We start from the raw sequence: 22,893 nt of genomic DNA on the forward strand, positions 1-22,893 counted from the left end.
AGCGTCGGCGGTGCGAGTAGTACGAGCGTCGGCCTCGGTGGCAGTACCTCGGCCCGCGACTCGGCCTCCTCCCCGTCCTCGCGCTAACGCCCTGGCTTCGAGCATGGGGCGCGCGAGCGCTTTGCCCAGTCGCTCGAGGAAGAGCCGTCGTTTGTTGAGCTTGCCCGCCATCCAGTCGGGGTGAATTTCCCTCCACAGCACGAATGCGTTGTAGGCCGCCACGTCGACCATGTTGTGGAAAAGGGCCACGGGCCACCTGCAGGTCTTTCTCCTGCAGCTGTACGTGCTCACGACCTTGTCCAGGTTGTCGACGCCTCCCTTGTTGCGGTTGTAATGCAGCACCAAGGGAGGCCTTGCGAGCCGCCGTCCTGGCAAAGTTGCAACGGCATTTCGTAGCCGTGATCCAAGTGGCTCTTTGGTTGTTAAAGGTTGCTATGGCAAGTATGACAGAAGATTCTTAAATCATCTTAAAAAGGAAAGTCTCATTTTGCTCAACTGTTTCTGGAGGTCACAGCTCACGATTGAAATGGAAAACATTAAAGGTTGTTGGTAAAAGTTGTGGTATATCAGTGGTTAGAAATAACATTATTGCTTTAGGATTAGTTTAACACAAAGTCAGGGCTGACCCAGGACCATTGCTGTGAGTCACAGTGCGCAGCATAAAAGTTCTTTCACATCGGACGCAGGATGTGCTGCTAATGCTAACTGCTAACTAAAAGCAAAGGATCCAGAATTTGTTACGCTGGCTGCTGGGCTCTGTGGGTTTTTGCAGCAGCTCTACCTGTACTAGATGCACCTGCTCCTTGTCGTTTTTATCTCTGACTTTATGTCCTCTACAAGAGTTTGTTTTTTTTGCTAGTTCTTCAAATGTTCAATAAAAACATGTATGCTAATTCATAACGAAGAAAGCTTTGTAATAAAGACTGTCATTTCCAAAACACTGCCCGCCCCCACCCCGCGGTCCGCAGCGCTGTTGAAAAGGCTGTGGAAGTCCCTGTATTAAACACGTAGACCTGTGACATAAAAATCACCAAACTCGGACGACCACAGACTGTTTTCCTTCGTGGTGATGAAGGAAAACGCTGGGTTGGCATGTAAAAGGCCATTTATTCCCTTCAAAGACCTGCAGTTCAAAAAAGCGCCCCTCGACAGCCAAACCCATCTGTTCTCTGATTGGATTGTTACATTTGTGATTGACATGACATTGACCAATCAGATGAAGGGAAGAAAAATAGGGTCAAAAATTCGTACTTGTAACTTGCAGGGTTTTTTTTCTAAGTCCACACACAAATCTTTTTTACGCACATGCAAATCTTTTTTACACATACAAATCTTTTTTACGCACATGCAAATCTTTTTTACACATACAAATCTTTTTTACGCACATGCAAATCTTTTTTACACATACAAATCTTTTTTACGCACACACAAATCTTTTTTACACATACAAATCTTTTTTACAAGTACAAAATATTTATGACCACATTTTGAGCCCATAGACATCCGCTGGTTTCCTCTTTCGGCGCAAAGTGGGCGATAAACAAACAAGAGAGAAAAGACGATCAGCTGATCATTGATCAGTTTTCATGATTGAAGCAGGAACAGGAGAGGGAGGGGGAGAGAATGAAAGAAGAAGAGGCAGCTGTGCAGCAAAGACACAGAATAAATCCAGCTTTGTGTCTTTTTCATTGTAGCTGAAGTCCGGGACAAACTGTTCCTTTTCACCTCAACAAGAAACGCGTAATATTTTCTCTGAATACCAGACGGGACGGTTGGCAACTCTAATAACTTATGAACAAAATAAAGTTCAACATCATTAACTTCATAGCACCACCCAGCTGTGTAGAAACTCCGTCATGCTAGCTAGCACGCAGTACGGAAAAAGTCAGCATAACGAAAATAAACTCCACCTAAACTTGGTTCATATCTGACCCAGAGAGACTGCAGGTCATAACTTCTTACCTGAAGTTCAGTTCACACTTGGACCGGCGGCCGCCTCGGGTCTCTTTTCCTTCTGTGTCCCTTTTCCTTCATCCACCTGCTGGCCTCCACCACCTGCTAATGTTACTGAATCTGTGGAAACTCCGCGATAGCCACCACACGAAGTAACGAGTAACGACCCTATCTAAATCCCAGTAACGAGTAACGCGTTCCTGATTTTGGCATAGTAACTAGTTACCGTGCTCGTTACCACAATAATAACGTAGTTACTGTAACGTGTTACTTAATAACGCGTTAGTCCCAACACTGATAACTATGCATGTGACAAATAAAGAACCTTGAACCTTGAACCTTGAAATACATTGATTACAGTAAATGGTACATCTTAGATGGCTAAAAACAGACACAGAAGTTCCTCTTTCTATAACACCTTCCATACATGGCAATAAATTTCAAGCCTAGATGGTCCCTGAGGGCTTGTCCTTTCTTGACTGGTCTTCTGTCATCCGTTACCAAGCAAACTGAAATGCAGTTAGAAGCAAAATGAATTTTGGGCCTTTGGCCTGGCAGGCTTCTGGATTATATGTGTTTGTAAGCATGTACGCAATCCTTCTGTGCTCCAAGTCACCTACACAATACATTGTGAAGACATAGCGCTTCACAAAGCTTAAAACCTTCTTTAATGTAAAAAATAAATGCTGCCCCTTTTCTACAATTCCCCTGTGGGAGAGGAGCTGGAGTGGGCAAGCTATTTATTTGGAGGTCTTTCTTTCTTTTACCTTTTATCGTCAGACACAACACAGAACCACACCAGTTACACTCAAACCTCAGTCTGAGGGATGTTTGGACAGCAGAGAGAGGGAGACAGCTCTCCTGGGTCCTCACATGCAGAGCCGGTAAATCAGGAGTTAACTGCGATTAACCACAAGTTACACTCTCACATCCAGGCCTGACTACAGACATGCTGGATTAAGTAGAAGCTGTGTAACAAAGAGAGGACATCACACTACCATCTTAACAAAGTCACTGACATCTATCAGTCTGAAAGACTTAAATTTGGAGTCTATTGTGATTTTATTTTTCTCAGAATTGACAACAATGTCATTGTCCAGAGCAAATACCCAGAAATAAAAGCCACTCTGTTTCACTCAGGTGTGTCTGTGTTGTATCTGACTCAAAGACAAGGAATCTGTACATCTCACCTGACTGCAAGCTGATGATGCCAGTGCTGTTACCATGGCAGAATCCAGTTTAGCAGGTTTACAGACAGACCAAAACCATAAGAGTCACGTAACTGGAGAAAACTAAGCTGTAGTCTTTGTCACTGTGCAACAGACTTTTGGCTGTCTACATGTCATTAATGACAATATTTGACTGCTATTCCTATTGATGTATTCCGTATTTATACATGTGTATATATGCTATATTTATGCTTATGTTCATATTCTCTTATTCTGCTTTATTTTACATTATAACTGCTACTGGAAATTGAGTTTCCTGGAGGAACCACCCAAGGGATTAATAAAGTTCTATTGATCTACATTTACTGTATATAACAGTGTTTAAATAGTACTTTATATGGTATTGATGTCATACCAGAAACCAGGAAAGTGTCCTCTCTTTGTCCCTCAGCATGCAGCAGAAGATTCAGATCTTCACCTCAGCTGAGAAGCTGTTGGCCTGATTCATAGTCTCCAGGTTCAGATCAAGACTGAGTTGGTAGAGAAATATGATCTGACACTTTAGTAATAATAATAATAATAATAATAATAATAATAATAATAATGGATTGCATTTTTATAGCGCTTTTCGGGGCCCTCAAAGCGCTGTACAATACCACTATTCATTCATTCTCACATTCACACACTGGTGGAGGCAGCTACGGTTGTAGCCACAGCTGCCCTGGGGCAGACTGACAGAAGCCAGGCTGCCATATCGCGGCATCGGCCCCTCTGGCCAACACCAGTAGACGGTAGGTGAAGTGTCTTGCCCAAGGACACAACGACCGAGACTGTATAGTACAGTATATTAGCAGAGTTTTTCTGTCCTCACTAAGTGTTGTCCTCATGAATGTAGACTAAGCTATACAGACAGGTAAACACTCTCCTTGTCAAAATCCAAGGAACAGGCCGATGTATTGAGTTGGATGATTTAATAAGGATAAAGTGTAAAACTGTTGACAAAACCAGAAGTAAAACCAATTAAAATGTTGCATCAATATGCCTTGTTGGGGTTATAATACTGTACAAAGCACCTTGAGCCAATCTTTGTTATGATTTGGTGATATAAATGTAATGTAATGTAACTGATAAACTGGGACTACACACAACAGTGCACAGTGTTTGAGAACAACTTCTTGGTTCTTTAACCTGTTCTCTTTTACTCCACTACTGTCACCATTTTATCTAAGTCTTTGATAAAATATCTCTGTGATCAACATTATTTGTTAGGATCTTAACAGAGCTGCAGGAAAAAAAGTGAAACTCATTTGGTTTTGCTCTACAGAGATGCACACTGAGTCACAAACCAATTCAACATACCAGTAAAAAACAAGAAAACAAAACCAAAAGAAAGATGTAGGTATGGTAGGATGAATAGGTGTGGCAGGTTGTGTTATTGTGTCAGTATGTGTAAAGATTACCACAGATAGCAGACACGCCAATGCAAAATATGGCAACAATGAAGCAGGAAGTTTAGTAATCATGATCATCTTCAGAGATACAAAAATGAACCAAGTTTCACATGTATAGATGTATACATTACCAGCTGTTCTTGTTGTTCTGGAGCCAAAACAGCATCTGTCCCTGCTGGCCTAAAGCACTGCCTAACCTAATATTATCATATGTAGTTGTGATGGAGGTGGTAAGGATGGTAATTAAGCAGTACAATGGTTTGATTCTTTTTAAAATTATTTTCCTTTTTTTTTTTTTTGGTAAGATACTGTGGGACAGCTAGGTACAAAGGTGTGCCAAGGTGTGGCCGATTAATTAATTATTCTCAAAGTTTCCAGACTTTTAGGATCATGAATCATCCTGTTCTAAATAAAATGTTTTGCGTTTGTTCATCAGACAGAGAAACATCTTATGTTGGATGCTCTTGCTATGTGAGGAAATGTGCAGCATGTATCAGTAATTGAACAACACAATGTGACAGATGATTGTGCAGGTGTCTGCTGTGAAAATTGTTTTTTTAATTTCTGTCAGAGATGTGCTGTAAAAGAAACCAGAAGAAAAACACAGGAAAAAAACACAAGACTATTATACTTTGTTTATTCGTGACTATTGAAAATAATATTGAAGGAAAATAACTTTTTCTTTTTAAAATACAAGCTGACAAAGGACATATTTAGTTGTTTCACATTATCACATTTGGTCTCTATTATGCATTTCAGAGTCACTGGGTGAGAGGTGAGGTTGGGACAGGTCACTGGTCTCTCACTGATTAAAATACTTTTTTGTTCTCATAGTTATCACTGGGGTTTTGAAAAAAAGAGATTAAAACAAAAAATGTTTAGGGCAAGGGTAATTCACAAATTAACACTTAAATATCAGAGAGCATTAACTTCTTTAAAAAAATATTTGTTGTCATTTATTGCTTTTACTTTGGTTGTAATATCTGAATATAAAATGCTTCGAACACTTATTCACAGCAAAAAATTAAGTCAGAAAAAAAATCGAAACTTTCAGAAAAAGTAAAAAAACAAACAAACAAACAAAAAACTTGTGATGGTTACTGGGTATTGTTGTGTGAAATGGAAAATAGACTGATTCTTATATGGTGAATCTCTATTTTACCATTGGCTTACATCACTTCCTTGTTTCTTGCTTCTAGCTAACCATAGCACAGTGTTACAAGTAAAAGCAGCTCCTGTAAGAGTTGTACACTCTTCTCTATTACTGATAAATGCTGTTACCATAGCATTTATCAGCTGAAGAGCAAGTGGATTTACATCAGCCTGTATGCTTATTTGCATTATGGGTTAATATCTAATGAGATTTATTTTTTGGTTTAATTGTTTGTTTGTTCTTTGTGCTGCTCCAAAAAAAGTTTAATGTGTGTTTGTTTTGTCCTGTTGAAACAGCCAGCTGTGCCATCTGCCCATTTAACCTTTCTCCAAAAGACATTTCGCTCGTCCATAACGAGGAGCTGCGACAGTCGAGCTTCAAGATGTCGGTCCAAGATGTTTTGGAGCCGTTGCTTCTTTCTTAGTTGGCATGCTCACAGTCCATGGTCATATAACACTGGCTTCACTGTGGACGGTGACGCTCGTGTTGCAGCAGTTTTTAGTTCATGGCAGGGTTGAGCTTTGTGATGGACACAAAGTACCTTTGCTTTATTAACAACTGGAACGTTAATAAAACATGTTTGATTTTGCTCCACAGGGTGAAATGAAACAGAAAACCACAACGTGAAGATTAAAGAAATTAAACCAAAAAAGTAAGATAAGATAAGATAAGATAAGATAACCTTTATTAGTCCCACACGTGGGAAATTTGTTTTGTCACAGCAGGAAGTGGACAGTGCAAAAGTTATGAGGCAAAAATTAGGATACAATAAGAATAAATACAGTACACAGCTGTACAGAATAGAATAAAATAAAATACTATATACAGTAGAATAAAATAAAATAAATATACAATAAGATAAAAATAGAATACGAATGCTATATACAACTGAGTAAAAATACAACGATGACAGAAAGGATTATTGCACTTAGTATTATTGCATATGTATGGATGTGTGTGTTTGTTCAGTTAAAGTCTTTGTTGTGGAGTCTGACAGCAGTGGGGAGGAAAGACCTGCGAAATCTCTCCGTCCCACACCGTGGGTGCCGCAGTCTCCCACTGAAGGAGCTGCTCAGTGCTGTCACAGTCTGCTGCATGGGGTGGGAGATGTTGTCCATCAGGGATGACAGCTTAGCCACCATTCTCCTGTCACTCACCACCTCCACTGGGTCCAGAGGGCATCCTAGAACAGAGCTGGCCCTTCGGATCACCCTGTTCAGTCTCTTCCTGTCCCCAGCAGAGATGCTGCCGCCCCAGCAGACCACACCATAAAAGATAGCAGAAGCCACCACAGAGTCATAGAAGGTCTTCAGGAGTGGGCCCTCCACTCCAAATGACCTGAGTCTCCGCAGCAGGTACAGCCTGCTCTGCCCTTTCCTGTAGAGGGCGTCTGAGTTATGAGTCCAGTCCAGTCTGTTGTTCAGATGAACACCAAGGTACCTGTAGCTGTCCACAGCCTCAATGTCCATACCTTGGATGTTCAGTGGTTGCAGTGGAGAATGTTTGTGCCTGCGGAAGTCTACCACCAGCTCCTTGGTTTTACTGGCGTTGATCTGGAGGTAGTTCAGCTGGCACCAGTCCTAATCTAACATTCCTAAGATAGGAATGTTAGATTAGTCACAACAGGTGTGACTGGTTCTGTCGGTGTGGGTGTGCACTCTAGTAGTATAAATATCTGCAGACACAGAGGCATTAGCACAATAACCACTGCTCATCTTTATCCACACTTTAAGGAATCATGGAGGTTTCAGCGTTAAAGAAAATGATAGATGTTTTGAGTCTCTGTGAAGACGTTAAGGTAGAAAAAACAGATCTCATCATTGATGGTAATGCTCTTTACTATTTTTTGTATTATACATCTGATCCAAAGCTGGACCAGAGATGTGGAGGGGATTATCCTGGATTCAAACATGAGGTCTGTAAGTTCTTTAAGACTCTGCAGGACTGTGAAGTCAATCCGTACGTCATCCTGGATGGAGGCTCAGGACCCGAGAAGCATGAACAAAATGTGTCTCGTCTAAAATATAAACTGAAAAAAGCAAAGACAATAGCAGAAACTGAGCCTGATGGCACTTTACCAGAGGGATATAATGTGTTACCACCTCTGGTCAAAGATGTATTCCTAGAAATCTTAAAGGAAGAAAAAATAGAGTTTGAAGTGTGTTTAGGAGAGGCAGACCCTGAGGTTGTTTCTAAGGCAAATCAGGAACAATGTGCTGTGCTGTCCATTGACAAGGATTTTTACATCTTTGATGTGCACAAAGGTTTCCTTAATCTCCACAACTTTGAGTGGAAAAAAGAAGAGGATGGAAAAATTCCTGCTAAGATCTACACACGTTCAACGTTTTGTGAGCATTTTGAATTGGACCCTGCTCTCATGCCAGTCTTTGCTTCAATAGCAGGAAATGATTATTCAAAATTAGAAGACTATGGCGCTTTTGCAAAGGAATCATCTTCACCTGGTGAGTGCAGCATTAAAAGACTGGATGGTATGCTCCGCTTTTTAAGTGAAGTGAACCTGGATGGCTTGAATGATTCACGGAAGAGAGAACGTGCTCTGAGTAAAGCTTTAAAGTATGTTGGAAAAAAAGAGAACCAAACATTCAAATTCGCCATTGAAAGATATGTTGAACCAGAAAAAAACAAAAAACAACCAAGTTCCAAGTTGCCACCATGGGTGTGTAAAAAAGTTGAGCACGGAGAACTCACCAGTTTCGCCACAAGTGTTGTGGGTCGGAAGACAATGATGCTGACCCCACTTGTGGAGGACTTTTCACAGCACAGTAGTTATCAAGCTGCTTACCGCATCAGACAGTACTTCTATGGACTGTTAACAGGAGATAAGATTACTGAATATGACAGGGATGGAGAAGAGATCAAATACTACCATGTCCGACCAATACCTCCCAGCAGTCATGAACAGAAACAACTGAAACTACAGTGTCTGACAGAGGTACTGAGGTTAATCATTAAATATGCGTTTAATTACTCTGACAGGTAGACATGTTTCTGTGGTACATGTAAGCATATTGTCTGTGTAGTACCTCTCTATGCAGGATGAGCGTCGCAGGGTGTTTGAAGAAGCTCTGGAGGTTCAGACTTCAGTCTTAGAAAACATCCCCAACCAGCTGAAGCTGCCAGTCTATGTGACTGTTTTCTGGTTCAAGAGTCTACAACAGCACCACTGCCTCCACGCCCTCCTGCTGTGGTTTGTGTGTAAGCCCGATGGTCCAGGTTAGTCTCACGGGGTAACATGATGAATATTAACAATGAAATATAGCTACATGTCACTTTATATATTCCATATATTCTACTCGGATGAAACTTTTACAGTTTCAGCTCCATAAATGTGATTATTCTGTTTATTATTTACAGTCACCTGTCAGCAGGTTAGTCTCTCTGAAAGCAGTCAGCAGATGGACTGTAGTCAGAGTTTGTGTGACAGTAGCAGCACTGATGCTTCCACATGAGCCTGAACAAGAAGACAAACTGCTGCTGGTCTCTGGTTCTGTGTCACTGAAACTTTTTCTTTTTTTGTCTGTAGAGGACGAGTTTGAGAGGAAGATGAAAGTTTTAAACGATGAAGGTGTGAGTAACTGGAAGCCATGTGTGGCTCATGCTTTCAGCCAATGGCAGTGCTGCATGAGGCAGAGCCTCCACCTGAACCAGCTGCTGCTTTCCCCTCTACCAGAACCTCAGTTTGCCCGGTAAACACCAGACCAATGATTTGCTCCACAGATGGTTAACACACTTCATCAACTTTAACTGAGATTTTCTGCTTTGTCAGGCTTTACTGTGGACCTCTCCTTCATCGGCTGGCAGATGGAGACACGATTGAAGAAGTACAGAAAACACTGAGAGGAGAAAAGAAGAAATTATATGAGAACCTGAAGACTGTTTGTAATCCTTCTTCTGGAGAGGGATCCTCTGTCCTGAGAGTTGAGGTTCCCTCTACTGGGGAGCGTTCCTCTGGTATGAGTTCCTCCAGTGAGGAGGGATGGGAGCAAGTTGCAAACAACAACAAAAACCAAAAAAAGGGAAAAAAGAAGAGAGCTACCAGAGAAAAAGCTGATAAATGAGACTCTGAGTGATGAGCTGATCAGAGAAGGACTTTCTGATCCCGAAGCTCTGTTCTGTTACTTCTCTTCAAATGTACTCTAACTCAACTGTTGCTACTAGCATTTGTTTGATTTTGAACACTGTTTACCAAGGAGTTTTCAAAACTTTTAAAATAAGGTACTATTATCTCTATGTGCCACTATCTTCATATATGGAATTAGCATTAATTTGATATTAGAATTTCTGGTGTAGTGATTCCGGTTAGTATGATAATTTACATCCATCCATCCACCCATCTATCCATCTATCTATCTATCTATCTATCTATCTATCTATCTATCTATCTATCTATCTATCTATCTATCTATCTATCTATCTATCTATCTATCTATCTATCTATCTATCTCTCTCTCTTGATCTTTTCAGTCTTTTCTTTTAGGTTAACTCCCAGCATGGCAAATATCACGTCCAGTGCCTTCAAATAGTCATGTCACTGGTTAAGTTCCCAGCTTGTGATTCAAAGCGCAGGTTCCATCAGTGGTGTTCATACATGCTGCTGCTTGTCCCTTCAGTGTTATAGGTCACTTGCACTGACTTTTGCCTGCTGTTAATTCTTCAAGTCCACGATGTTCTGTCTGTCTTCTGTCTTCATCACAAGGTTGACTGTCCTTTAAGCTTCTTCTCAGGCTAAGGACATAATGAGAGGTCAAGCTGTCAAATTTCAAGCCAAAGACTGGCCTGTTTGTCGTCCCAATTCTGTTAATCTATCATTTTGCCGCTGCACTCATGTTTTGAGGTCCATGGGCACCTGTATTAAAATAGGACGGAACACAGCCTTGCCTCAGTGAACTATTAATGACTTATGGTTGCTAAAAACAACTTAGGTAATTTAAATTCAAGTGGTCAAGGGAAACACCATAGGTGAAGACCAAGTCCAGAGTGTGCCCAGCCGTATGAGTAGCCCCTGCTACATGCTGAACAAAGTTGAAAGAGTCCATAATGCTCAGGAACCCCTTAGTGGTACTGTTTGTTGAGTCATCCACATGAATGTTGAAATCTCCAACAATAATAACCATGCCCATTTTAATAGTGGAAGTTAAAAAGTCTTGTAGGTCTGACAGAAAAGACGCAGCAGACCCAGGTGGACGATAAATTAAAATGCCGTATGTGGGCTGTTCTCTTCCAATTTTTATCATAAGCATCTCAAAAGAGTTTTAGCAGCTTGAAGAAATCATCTGGCATAAAAATGTATTTTTAAAAACATTCTGTCTGACTCCTGACACTGTTTCACAGACAGGCAGTCACAAAGCACTGTACACAAATACATGTATGACATTTATTAAACATAGATTTAATGAACCCAATCCAAAGAGGAAGTCTGGAAGTCCGCCATTTTGAATGTAAAATGATATTTTGGCACGTTTTAGTGTTTTCCAGGCATCGCTGGTTTACACATTCGCCTGCAAAGTGAGAGGTCACTGGTTAAATTCCATTTGGTTACTTCAGGAACTTTTTGGGGTTACTTCAGAAAGGGACATCTTCATCAAAGTCATGTTTGTGGTGGAATTTTGATCATTTACCACTGAACTTAAGATTTTCATCTCTAAAAATATATTTTGTCCAGTCTGTCCCAAACTTCACATGTTTGATGACAGTCTGGCGACGACTACATGCCAATATCTGGTCACACATGGTGCCACAGTTCTCATATAACATTTTAATCAAGACTGTGATTGAAGTATTTCTTGCAAAACAATCATAACCAAACAAAACCTGTCCTGTACTGTAAATGAACAGTAGGACAAAAAGATTTCTAGTCATTACGGAAAGCAATGTTTTTGTTTACATCGTTGGAACGAGGAAAAATTCCCCCACCACAAAAACACAGAAATACTCATGAAAGCAACCTGTAGTGCAAACACGAGGGCTGAATTTATTACTTCCTGTGCTAGAAACCTGCTGATGTTCCTGATATGAATAGATCACCAGTCTTCCTTATCTTTATCTTATCTCCTGTTGAGATGTTGCAGCAGAAAATGTTTTTAAAAGCATTAGTATGTCAGAAAGAAAGACCATTTTCTCCATGGGAGTGATAAACTCCTATATTTGTGGTTTATTGCACTGGGTAGCATCTTCATCTAAATCTACTGCTGGAAAAGGATGATGTCACCACTAAAGGTACAGTGCGTTCTCAGGGGGAGTAATGTAATGTTGAAAATGGCATTTCACTGTGACTGAAACACAAAAAGGAACCAGTCCCATCCCTACATACACAAGTGGGCATCCATAGCTGCGATTTATCAGGTGGGTGCAGTGTGTGTTGGCAGTGGACTCACTGTGCCTAAGCAGCCATGAATCATAGAGGACTTCATGCTCCTCCATCATAAATCCACTGGCACCTACCAGCCAGTCACTGTGGGTTTGTCATTGTAGAAAGCTGAACATACAACCTCTGCATAGAAGCACAGCTACAGTTAATATGTTAGCTCTGTATTTGTTCTAAAACCTTCTATCACTGTGTGGTGATGGATACTGGTTGGATATTTTTAGCTGCTTCAAATGTTGAGACAATCAGCTCCATTATCCATTTGCCGATTTTTTTAACACAGGTGAAACCAGTTACTCATTTCTAGTAAATCAGTTGCCTGAGAAATTTTCCCTGGAAGCCAAACTGTGGCAAAGAACGACCCTGAAGCTGGCTGACCTGAACAAAGTGCAGCAACACTTAATAATTACACAAGCACATGTAAATATGTCTACTGCGCTGTTGCATAATTTTGGTTAGGTTGCAAAGCATGACAATAATGTTAATATCATTTTTACCAACTTGTACGTGAAGTGGGGAAACTAATTATTAAATTGCACCGAAATAACAACAAAGAAAAGAAAACAAAGCTGCCTTACTGCACTAACAGAGAAAGTTAGAGCTTCATGAAATTTCCCCTCTTTTGTATTTGACCCTTCACCCTCAGTTTTTCCTGTTCTTCGCTATTAGAAGCTGACCGTTTAAACCTCTGAGTTGGATTGAAATGTCCTAGCTCGGCATGTCAGACGGAAGGAGAATCACAGCTGAAACTATATATCTTTTTTCCCTGCAGAGCCATAGAAATGATTGCACTGTAATGTTTTTAATAAACGTCTATGGCAGGGGTCGGCAACCCGCGGCTCCGGAGCCGTATGCGGCTCTTTAGTCTTTATTTTGCGGCTCCGGGTGGTTTGGGAAAATAAATTAGAAGTATTTAGCTGAAGTGTATTTTATTTGTGTTTATTTCTTTTTTTAACTTGTAGTTCTAAATTAGAAGATTATTGTGATATTGAAATATAAAAATACAATTATATTCTATTATTTTTTTTCATCGCTCATAATAAGCGTCACACTCGCAGAAGCCGGTGTACCCGCCGAAACGCCTGCATTTATCGAGACTTTCAAACCCAGGTAGGCCAATTATGGATCTTTGGATCCACATTATGTCAGCAGCTCCACCGTGAACTATGTTAAAAACAAACATGCTCACGCCTCACAGACGACAGCTTACAGTCCTGCGTAAACTGACTTCGTACAGCCCCGACCTGCTGTACACACACAGCCGGCTGTAGCTTTGCAGCTCACAGCCCGACACACACAAACACAACAGCAGAGAGAGCACAGACTTTCAGGCGGCGAGGCGTGATTGCGGGTGCCGCTCAGGTGCGTCGCCTCCCCTGCGGCGGCGCTGCAGACCACGCCCCGCCACACACATTAACCAGGTAAAATACATATTTAGGCAGAATTTTGCAAATATCTATTTTTCATTTTTTAGCAGCATAGTGCTTTTTTTTCCAAATATTTTTAAAAGTCGGTTCAAGGCTCCAAAAACACAAAGGCGATATAAGGGTGGCGACTCACAACAGTTTGTTTGCTGGATCATTTTAGTTCAGCTTTCCTTTTGTTATATTTCTTTAAGAGTTCAAAATGTGTTAATTACATAAATAAAATGTAATTTTCTCTGTAGCACTTCATGGATTTCATAAGCAACACACCTTAGTTGCTCTGTGGATTCTTTTAAAAAGCAGTTAAAAACTTTTCTTTTCAAACAAGCCTTTTGTTGATCTACATATTTTATATTCTTTACATTATGTACATTTGATCTTTTACATTGTGTATAATGTCTATTGATTGAATTGTTTATTTTAATATTTGTGTACAGCGCTTTGTGACTGCCTGTCTGTGAAAAGCGCTTAATAAATAAACTTTACTTACTTACTTTAGTTGTTCACACAAAGCATAAAAGTAAAAAACAATATATACAGTGTTATCTTCATTTTAGATGTCAAAAAGTATTTGCGGCTCCCAGCGTTTTCTTTTGCGTGGAAACCGGCTCCAAGTGGCTCTTTGGTTGTTAAAGGTTGCTGACCCCTGGTCTATGGCAAGTATGACAGAAGATTCTTAAATCATCTTAAAAAGGAAAGTCTCATTTTGCTCAACTGTTTCTGGAGGTCACAGCTCACGATTGAAATGGAAAACATTAAAGGAAAAAAGTGCACATTCTCTCATTTTTAAGGTTTGACATATAAGAACATAATAGAAATGATCTGGTCTTTACGAGCTCAGATGAACCACAAAGTGTGTGGAAACTAAGAACACCCCATGATTCAGTAGCTTGTAGAAGCAGCAATAACTTTATCAGGTTCTTACATCACTGTTGATAAGAATGTTGGCCTTCACTTCATTGAGGGTTTGAAGACATTGGTTCATGCACAGCTCTCTTAAGGCCCAACTGCAGCATTTCAATCAGGTTGAGGTCTGGATGTCGACTGGGCCGTTGCAACACCTTGGTTGTTTTTTTACATTTATCTTTTCACCTAGCCATTTGGTTGCAGATTTGCAGCAGAATGTGTTTGAGATCATTGTTTAATCTGTTATGTTGTTGTTCATCTGAGGTTGTGTGTACCCAATTTGAGCCAAGCTTTATCTGTCAGGCAGATGGCTTCACGTTTGATTCAAAAATACTTTGGTACACAAAGGAAAGGTCCTGTGGACTTGCTGTGGATGGTCCTTTCTAATTGTACTGTCATGAACATTAGCATGTAACATGCTAGCAGTGGCCTGAAGAGTCTGAGACGTAGCTCTTGGGTTTTGTGCAGTTTTCCTGAGTATTGCACAGTTTGATCTTTGGGCATATTTGCTGGGATGTTCACTACTGAGAAGATTAGCAACTGCACTGAATGTTTTCCACTTGACAATCATCTGTCTCTCTGTAAAATGATGGGCTTCTAATTGTTTGGCCTCATTATAGCCTCATAACTTTTCCTAGATTGATGGGAAGCAACCATTTCTTCTCAAAGATGATTGTTGATGTCTTTTCTAGTTGGCATTGTGTTAATGTAACGGGTGTATTAAAAAATAATTTATATTTCACCAAAGATCCATCCTGCAGTGTTATCTCGCTTTGTCAGTATTGGTTATGTATATGTGTTTATTTATATATGTTTATTTTCTGTATTTATATTTTGGGAGCTTTTATTTTGTTTGTGTGACCTTTGACTTCCCACGAAGTCACTTCCTGTAGCTGCGCGCTATTTTCCTCAGTCGCCTAGAGGCCCCGCTGAGGAAAGTTCTGGGAGAATAAATCCACCCAGCTGGCAAAGTGAGAGCTGACTCCTCTGGTCATTCGCACAACACAACGCAGAGAACTAACGGCAATAAGAGTTTAAGGCCAGACCGGCTACAGTGGTGCCGTGACCCGGATCCACATCACTTCAGACTTGCTCATCGTGGTTCGTGGAGACGCGATCAACATCAGTTTGGTCACCAGAGGTTGCTGTAATGGACAATGTAATGTAAGCTTTGAACACAAATCCCAAGCGTTCAAGGAAACACTTGCACCTTTTTTTTGGACTGTTGTTTACAAGGTAAATTTAATTCTGCTGTTTGCATTGTACATATGTTATAACAATGGATGATGAAAAAGTTTTAAGTGACGGGTTCAGCTTTGCCATGGGAAGAGGGAGGGTAATTGAGGGGTTGCCTAGTACACCTGTTCGTAGTGCAGGCTCCCCAGCTTTCTGTTCCACTCGCATACTTGGTTGCACATCTTCCAGTAAAGGTAACTCATTCTCAGACCCTTCAGCCACAGCAGACCCAGCATTAAATGACCTGATAACACATATAGCTCAACAGGTGGGGCAGACCATTAGGGATCAGTTGAAAAAGGAATGTGGGGAAAGGGATGACGGGGCCGCACAAGCTCAGAGCAGTGTAAGCCAGCCACCCAGCGAGCCCACTTACCTTAACCTGACTGGGGCAAAGCTAGTCCTGCAGTCAGATGTGAGAGAGCCTCCAGTCTTCAGAGGAGATGGGTCGGATAAACATACAGTCTGTGAGTGGGAGGAGCTGATGAGAATGTATGTCAAGAAGCGAGCAACACCCCTTCAGGAACAGTACCAAGAAATAATGTTCAAGTTGATGGGCAAAGCTAAGGACATTGTAAGAATAACTCTGAGAAGCACCCCATCGTTAAAACCTTGTGAGAATCCAAATGTTATATATGACATACTGAGGCAACATTTCAGTGACATGACATATTCGTGTATGCCTATGGCCGATTTCTACAGCACAGTTCCAGTGCCAGGAGAAACTCCTGTAGAATATTGGGTCAGACTGAATAAGGCAGTTGATGCAGCAGAGGAAAGCCTGAAGAGACTCGGACGGCACATGGAGGATCCCTGCCAGGAGGCAGCCATGATGTTTGTGAAGTACTGCCCTGATCCCACCCTTGCTGCTGTTTTCAAGTTCAAGGCACCAGATAAGTGGACAGCCAGTGAGATTCAGGAGCAGGTGAATCGGTACCAGCTTGAGATGAAAGAGCGTATGCTCCCCAGGTCTAAGTGTCTCACACCAGTTAAAGCCAACATCCAGACCCCTGCAGCTGATGGTCTAGCGACATCAATGCACCCGGGAGAAACACAGGTGCAGGCGGGATCAAATGAGACAGTAAAGGCCCCTTGTAATGACAGTTGCCTGAAATTACTAATCAGCCTTTTTGACCATGCTTTATCGCAGAATAACCAGGTTGCAGACAAGCAGCTTCCTCCAGGTCAGACCCGACCCAGATGTTGTAGAGTATGCCAGTCCCCTGAACATTCTACCCTTGTGCATTGTAGGCAGAAACACCTATGCCTTGCATGCTTTGAGCCAAACCATATTAAGAGAAACTGCCCTCGTCGCTCACCGATTCAAAGGCACCCTGCCTCCCAACCTAATGACACCCAGCCTTTAAACTAGCTGGCCCGCATTTGGTGAGGGGATGTGTGGGCACAGATGTTGAAACCCTCGGCAGTGATGATGTTGAAAAGCATTACATTAAAGCATGTGCAGCCGCACCAGATGGTGTTAAGGTGGTAGTACAAAACACACAGAGAGTTGGCCCGTTTGACAAACTGTTTTACACTCCTGTCAGCATTAATAACAGACACCACATGCAGGGTATGCTTGACTCTGGTTCCATGGTGTGCACACTCAGTGAGCAAGCAGAACAAAGTATGCTGAGTGCGAATACACTGCCAGAACCCACTCCCCTGCCTCAAGAAATAGTGCTAGTAGGCTGTGGTGGCACACTTACCAAGCCCAAATGCATGTATGAAGTTGAAATGAAACTGTATGGAGAGACCTGTATTGTTCCCATCCTTGTAGTGCCAGGTCAACGTGATGATATAATCATTGGCACAAATGTCATCCGGTTTCTCATGCACCAGTTGAAAATAACCAATTGGCGCCTCGTGTCAGGTGGCGGTTGTCCCCCAGAGTGTGAGCAGTTTCTTGACCTCATGGCTAATTCATCCCGATGGAGAGGTGAAGAACTCCCAGACAAGATCGGCACAGTCAAGCTTCAGCAGTCAGTCACCTTGTTAGCAAGACAAGAGCATCTAGTCTGGGGCAAGCTGCCGAGTAATGTTTCTATGTCACCAGGGAGCACAGTGATTGTTGAAGCCACTTCATCAAAGTCCATGCCACGTAACATCATGGTTGGCTGCATCATAACGCCATTGTGGGGTGATAGGTGGGTTCCCATGAAGGTCACTAACCTGTTGGATAAACCAGTCACCCTGAAAAGAAACAGTAAGTTGGCTGACGTGTCCCCTTGTGTTGCTGTTGAGGATTTTGAAGTTTTCCAGGGCACCTGTCGACCCCAGAAATCTGTGCAGGAGGAAGAGAAGGATGATGCCCACCTCACTGATCTTAAACAGAGACTAAAACAGGTTGGGCTCAGCGAAATTGATATTGACCTGTGCCATGTTGGTCAAGGGGGGAAGGAGAAACTGGTTAAAATGCTTGAGAAGTACAATGACATTTTCTCCAAGCATGCACATGACTGTGGCAAGGCCGAAGGCTTTGTACACTGCATCAGGCTCACTGATGAGAGGCCATTCCGCCTTCCTTACCGCCGAGTCCCTCCAGCACATTATCAAAAGCTGCGACAAGTTTTGTCTGAAATGGAAGAACAGGAAATCATCAGAAGGTCCGTGAGCGAGTATGCCTCTCCACTGGTGTTAGTGTGGAAAAAGGATGGTAGTTTGAGAATCTGCACTGATTTCAGATGGCTGAATGCAAGGACCCTCAAAGATGCACACCCACTGCCACACCAGTCTGACTGCCTTGCTGCATTGGGTGGAAATACCTACTTCAGCACCATGGATCTGACCTCGGGATTTTATAACATCCCTATGGCAGAGGAAGACAAGAAATACACAGCATTTACAACCCCAATGGGATTGTTCGAGTACAACAGAATGCCCCAAGGACTCTGTAACAGCCCCGCCTCATTCATGCGAATGATGCTCAGTATTTTTGGGGATCTGAACTTCAGTAGTCTGCTGTGCTATCTCGACGATCTGCTTGTATTTGCTCGGACAGAAGAGGAGGCCTTGGAGCGGCTAGAGACTGTGTTTCAGCGCTTGCGCATCCATAACCTCAAACTAAGTCCTAAGAAATGCCACTTAATGAGGTCATCAGTCAAGTTTTTAGGCCACATTATAGATGGCAATGGAGTGGCTGTGGACCCAGCAAAGGTTGAGGTCATAGCAAAGATGACAAAGGCTGAATTGATGGAGGATGATGGCTGCACCCCGTCAGTTAAGAGGATTAAGTCATTCCTGGGGATGATATTCTACTATCAGCATTTCATCCCTAGCTGCTCCTCTATGGCCAAGCCTTTGTTTGCCCTCACTGCTGGACAGAAGAGGAGAGGGAGAGTTAAAACAGGCACCAATGCTGGTGTATACAGAAAACTGAAGCCCTCTGACTGGACAGATGAATGTGACGCAGCTCTGTCTAATCTGAAAGAGAAGCTGTTGAATTGTGTAGTCCTTACACATCCAGACTTTTCTTTGCCTTTGATATTGTCCATTGATGCTTCATTAGATGGGCTCGGTGCTGTATTGTCACAAATACCAGCTGGACAGCAGAAAGCTCGTCCAATTGCTTTTGCAAGTAAGACCCTGAGCAATTCACAGAAAAAGTACCCAGCCCACAGGCTAGAGTTTTTGGCATTGAAATGGAGTGTGTGTGAGAAGTTCAGTCACTGGCTAAGAGGTCATCCCTTTACAGTGTGGACAGATAACAACCCTCCCACCTACATCATGACAAAACCAAGGCTTGATGCTTGTGAGCAGCGTTGGGTGTCCAAGCTTGCTCCTTACACATTTGATCTGAAGCACATACCTGGTACCAAGAATGTCGTAGCTGATGCTCTCAGCAGAGACCCCTTTGCAACACCAGTCAGCCATAGGCTGATCACAGAGCAGTACAGTCACCTCCTTGCTGAATCTGAGAGTGTCAGTTCTGAGGGAATACAAAATGCATTCCGGCTGAAGGTCCAAGGTCAACACGTGGACACACCACCTTTCCACACCACAGGACTGCAGACGCCCTCGTCTCAGCCTGGGTGTGATGCTATGGATGTTAAGGCAATCCTGGATTTTCACAGTGAGTGGGATCTGGCTGCTGAAACAAGGGCTGTGGAACTGTTCCAGTCTGTTCAGGACCTAGTGTGGCCAGGACAGGAGTCTTTTCCTGTGTCCACACTAGAGGAACTCCAGCATAGCCAGGAACTTGATCCCAGTATTTCAAAGATCTTACCATTTGTCACAAGGAGAAGGCGACCTTCCAGGCGTGAAAGGGCAGGATTTGATGTGAAAGCCATGGTGTTATTTAAACAGTGGGAAAGGCTTAGGATCCAAAATGGAGTTCTCTATCGGATCACAAAGGACCCCCTGAGTAAACAAAGGAGACATCAGTTTGTTTTGCCTGACAGTCTCAGAGCAAAGGCACTGAATGGTGTCCATGATATTGCAGGACATCAGGGGCAAGCGAAGACTTTATATCTGGCAAGACAACGGTTCTTTTGGCCGAAGATGGAGTCTGATATAAAAGAGTATGTCAAATGCTGTCAAAGATGCATCCTGGCCAAAACACCAGAACCCTCTGCTCGAGCCCCACTTGAGAGCATCAGAACCTCCGCCCCTATGGAGCTGGTGTGTTTGGATTTTTGGAGTGCGGAGGATAGTAAGCAACGCTCAGTAGATGTTCTTGTCCTTACAGATCATTTCACTAAGCTAGCCCATGCCTTCCCTTGCACAAACCAGACTGCAAAGCAGGTGGCTAAGAAACTATGGGACCATGTTTTCTGTGTGTATGGGTTTCCTGAGCGGATTCACTCCGATCAGGGGGCAAATTTTGAAAGTGAGCTCTTGGCAGAACTGCTCAAGTTCTCAGGGGTCTCCAAATCCCATACTACGGCATACCATCCCATGGGCAATGGAGGGACTGAGAGGTTCAATAGGACACTTGGCAACCTGCTTAGGTCCTTGCCCCTCAGAGAAAAGAACAAGTGGCCTCAACAAATACAGAGTCTGACATTTGCATATAATGCAACTGTACATGAGACCACAGGTTTTGCCCCATTTCAGCTCATGTTTGGCCGCATCCCGAGGCTCCCCGTTGATGTGATGTTTAAACAGGTGCTCTGTGATCCTGTAGTTGTGGATCAAAAAAGTTATGTGAAAACACTCATGTCACATCTTCATGAGGCAGCTAAGATTCCAGATGCCCAGACTCATGCCATCAAGGAACAAGACAAACAGGCAAAAGGATATAACAGAAAAGTAAAGGGCACTCATCTGAACATAGGAGACAGAGTACTCATTGCAAATAAGGGTGAAAGAGGAAAGAAGAAACTTGCTGACAAGTGGGATGCAACAGTGTACACAGTCAGAGACAGAAATCTGCAGACTCACACATACAAGTTGGAAGATGACAGAGGCAACATAAAGGTGGTACATCGCAACCTGGTTTTAAATATCAGCTTCCTGCCAGTAGTGACCGCTGAACTGTGTGACACTGGATCAGAGGGAGGGTCATGTGCGTCAGACCAGTTAGATTCCTTGGATGAGGAGACTGCAGAGGACAGGACCAGTGCTTGGATCAACTCAGATGATGATGAGAGTCAGGAGACCCTGAGTGAGGGACTCTCAGGATTGAGCAAGACAAGTCAACAAGCTCCAGAGGTGGTTGCAGGGGATTCAACCCAGTGTTCCCTGGTAGGAGAGGACTGCCCAGACAGAGACACAGACTTGGACAGTTTGGTAGCAGAACCTGACTTGGACTCCCCGTCTGTGTTAGACACACTTTCAGAAACTGCACTCACTCACTCACATCCATCAGACACAGATCGTGATGCACACACCAAGCCCCTATCAGTAGTCCCTGTGCATGTCGCCGACACGCAGATGCCTCCAACGGATGTATGTCATGATGTGGGTCCACAAGGACAGCCACGGGCAGGCCCGGACAATGTTGTCATGACGCGAGCCGGCCGAGTTAGTAAAAGAGTTAATCGACTCATTGAGTCCATGGTTCAAAAGCCTTTTGGCTTTAAGCGTTTGGCAAATTCAGTTAGCAGAAGGTCTCAGTCTCTTCTTACGCTGTTTTAAGTAAATCCAGGTGTTTAGAGATCTTTCTGTATTTTGATTCTGAGGGACAGTATCATTATGGTACAATTAAATACATAGTGTGTTTTTAAGGTATTGATGTGTGTGGATGGCCGGGAATGTGTGTGGTGTAAATGGCATCACACTGATCTAAGAAAGGCTGAGGCCTGATCACCCTCATGCTCTTTCTGAACCTATCTGGTAGGTGGCTTATACAGCTGATACTAGAGCTTATAGCTCGGAGGTTTAAACCCGTGCCCAGGAACCATAAATTCTGTAGATTTGTCCCTGTGTTCCAATTAGATTGTTCACCTGACTGTTCTGGATTTTGGTGAAATCTAGGAGGGGTGGATGTAACGGGTGTATTAAAAAATAATTTATATTTCACCAAAGATCCATCCTGCAGTGTTATCTCGCTTTGTCAGTATTGGTTATGTATATGTGTTTATTTATATATGTTTATTTTCTGTACTTATATTTTGGGAGCTTTTATTTTGTTTGTGTGACCTTTGACTTCCCACGAAGTCACTTCCTGTAGCTGCGTGCTATTTTCCTCAGTCGCCTAGAGGCCCCGCTGAGGAGAGGTGTTCATGCAGAAGTCCAGTAAAGTGAAGTTGCTGTACTGTTTTGTTTTTATTTTAAACAGTCACCTAGAGGCCCCGCTGAGGAGAGTTCTGGGAGAATAAATCCACCCAGCTGGCAAAGTGAGAGCTGACTCCTCTGGTCATTCGCACAACACAACGCAGAGAACTCTGTCAGTGCGCCCCAGGGTGGCTGTGGTTACAATGTAGCTGCCATCACCAGTGTGTGAATGTGTGTGTGAATGGGTGGATGACTGGATATGTAAAGCGCTTTGGGGTCCTTAAGGACTAGTAAAGCGCTATATAAATACAGGCCATTTACCAATGAGAGTTTAAGGCCAGACCGGCTACATTAACAAACAGCTTTCAGACCTGCAAGCTGACAAAGCTGCTTTCACAGCGGTGTGCACACCTACTGTTGTGAACACCTCTTAATCAAGTACATTTGATTAGTAGCACCTGGCTGCAACATATCTTCTAAATTCCTATTAAAGCAATAAAGGTGAACTCAGTTTTCAACACACTGTAAATTGCATTTTGGCGTAGCTTTTTAAAATAAA

The 22,893-nt window shown here is 42.6% G+C and overlaps 2 protein-coding genes and 1 long non-coding RNA gene across 5 annotated transcripts in view; all 3 read left to right on the forward strand.

Annotated features, from left to right (window-relative positions):
* Positions 1-22,893, forward strand: part of fbxl16 (F-box and leucine-rich repeat protein 16) — a 210,294-nt gene that overhangs the window by 12,567 nt on the left and 174,834 nt on the right. The gene's annotated exons all lie outside the window — the stretch shown is intronic.
* Positions 1-22,893, forward strand: part of LOC309705026 — a 29,086-nt gene that overhangs the window by 5,844 nt on the left and 349 nt on the right. The gene's annotated exons all lie outside the window — the stretch shown is intronic.
* LOC309705919 (single-strand DNA endonuclease ASTE1-like) lies at positions 3,890-11,245 on the forward strand. Its single transcript, XM_082531997.1, has 5 exons — positions 3,890-5,669; positions 6,219-8,679; positions 8,768-8,960; positions 9,271-9,433; positions 9,514-11,245. The coding sequence occupies exons 2-5, from the start codon at positions 7,465-7,467 to the stop codon at positions 9,803-9,805; spliced, it is 1,863 nt and encodes a 620-aa protein (XP_082388123.1). The 5' UTR covers positions 3,890-5,669; positions 6,219-7,464; the 3' UTR covers positions 9,806-11,245.

This window comes from Aulonocara stuartgranti (assembly GCF_965226115.1).
Source record: "Aulonocara stuartgranti genome assembly, chromosome: 4".
In the NCBI taxonomy this organism is placed as follows: domain Eukaryota; kingdom Metazoa; phylum Chordata; class Actinopteri; order Cichliformes; family Cichlidae; genus Aulonocara; species Aulonocara stuartgranti.

What these genes read in the sequence shown, in the direction of transcription:
- LOC309705919 (XM_082531997.1), top strand. Translation starts at nt 7,465, where the DNA reads ATGGAGGTTTCAGCGTTAAAGAAAATGATAGATGTTTTGAGTCTCTGT. An exon ending in AACTACAGTGTCTGACAGAG is followed by an intron (nt 8,680 to 8,767) that starts GTACTGAGGTTA and finishes TTGTCTGTGTAG; the next exon opens with TACCTCTCTATGCAGGATGA. An exon ending in GTGTAAGCCCGATGGTCCAG is followed by an intron (nt 8,961 to 9,270) that starts GTTAGTCTCACG and finishes TTTTGTCTGTAG; the next exon opens with AGGACGAGTTTGAGAGGAAG.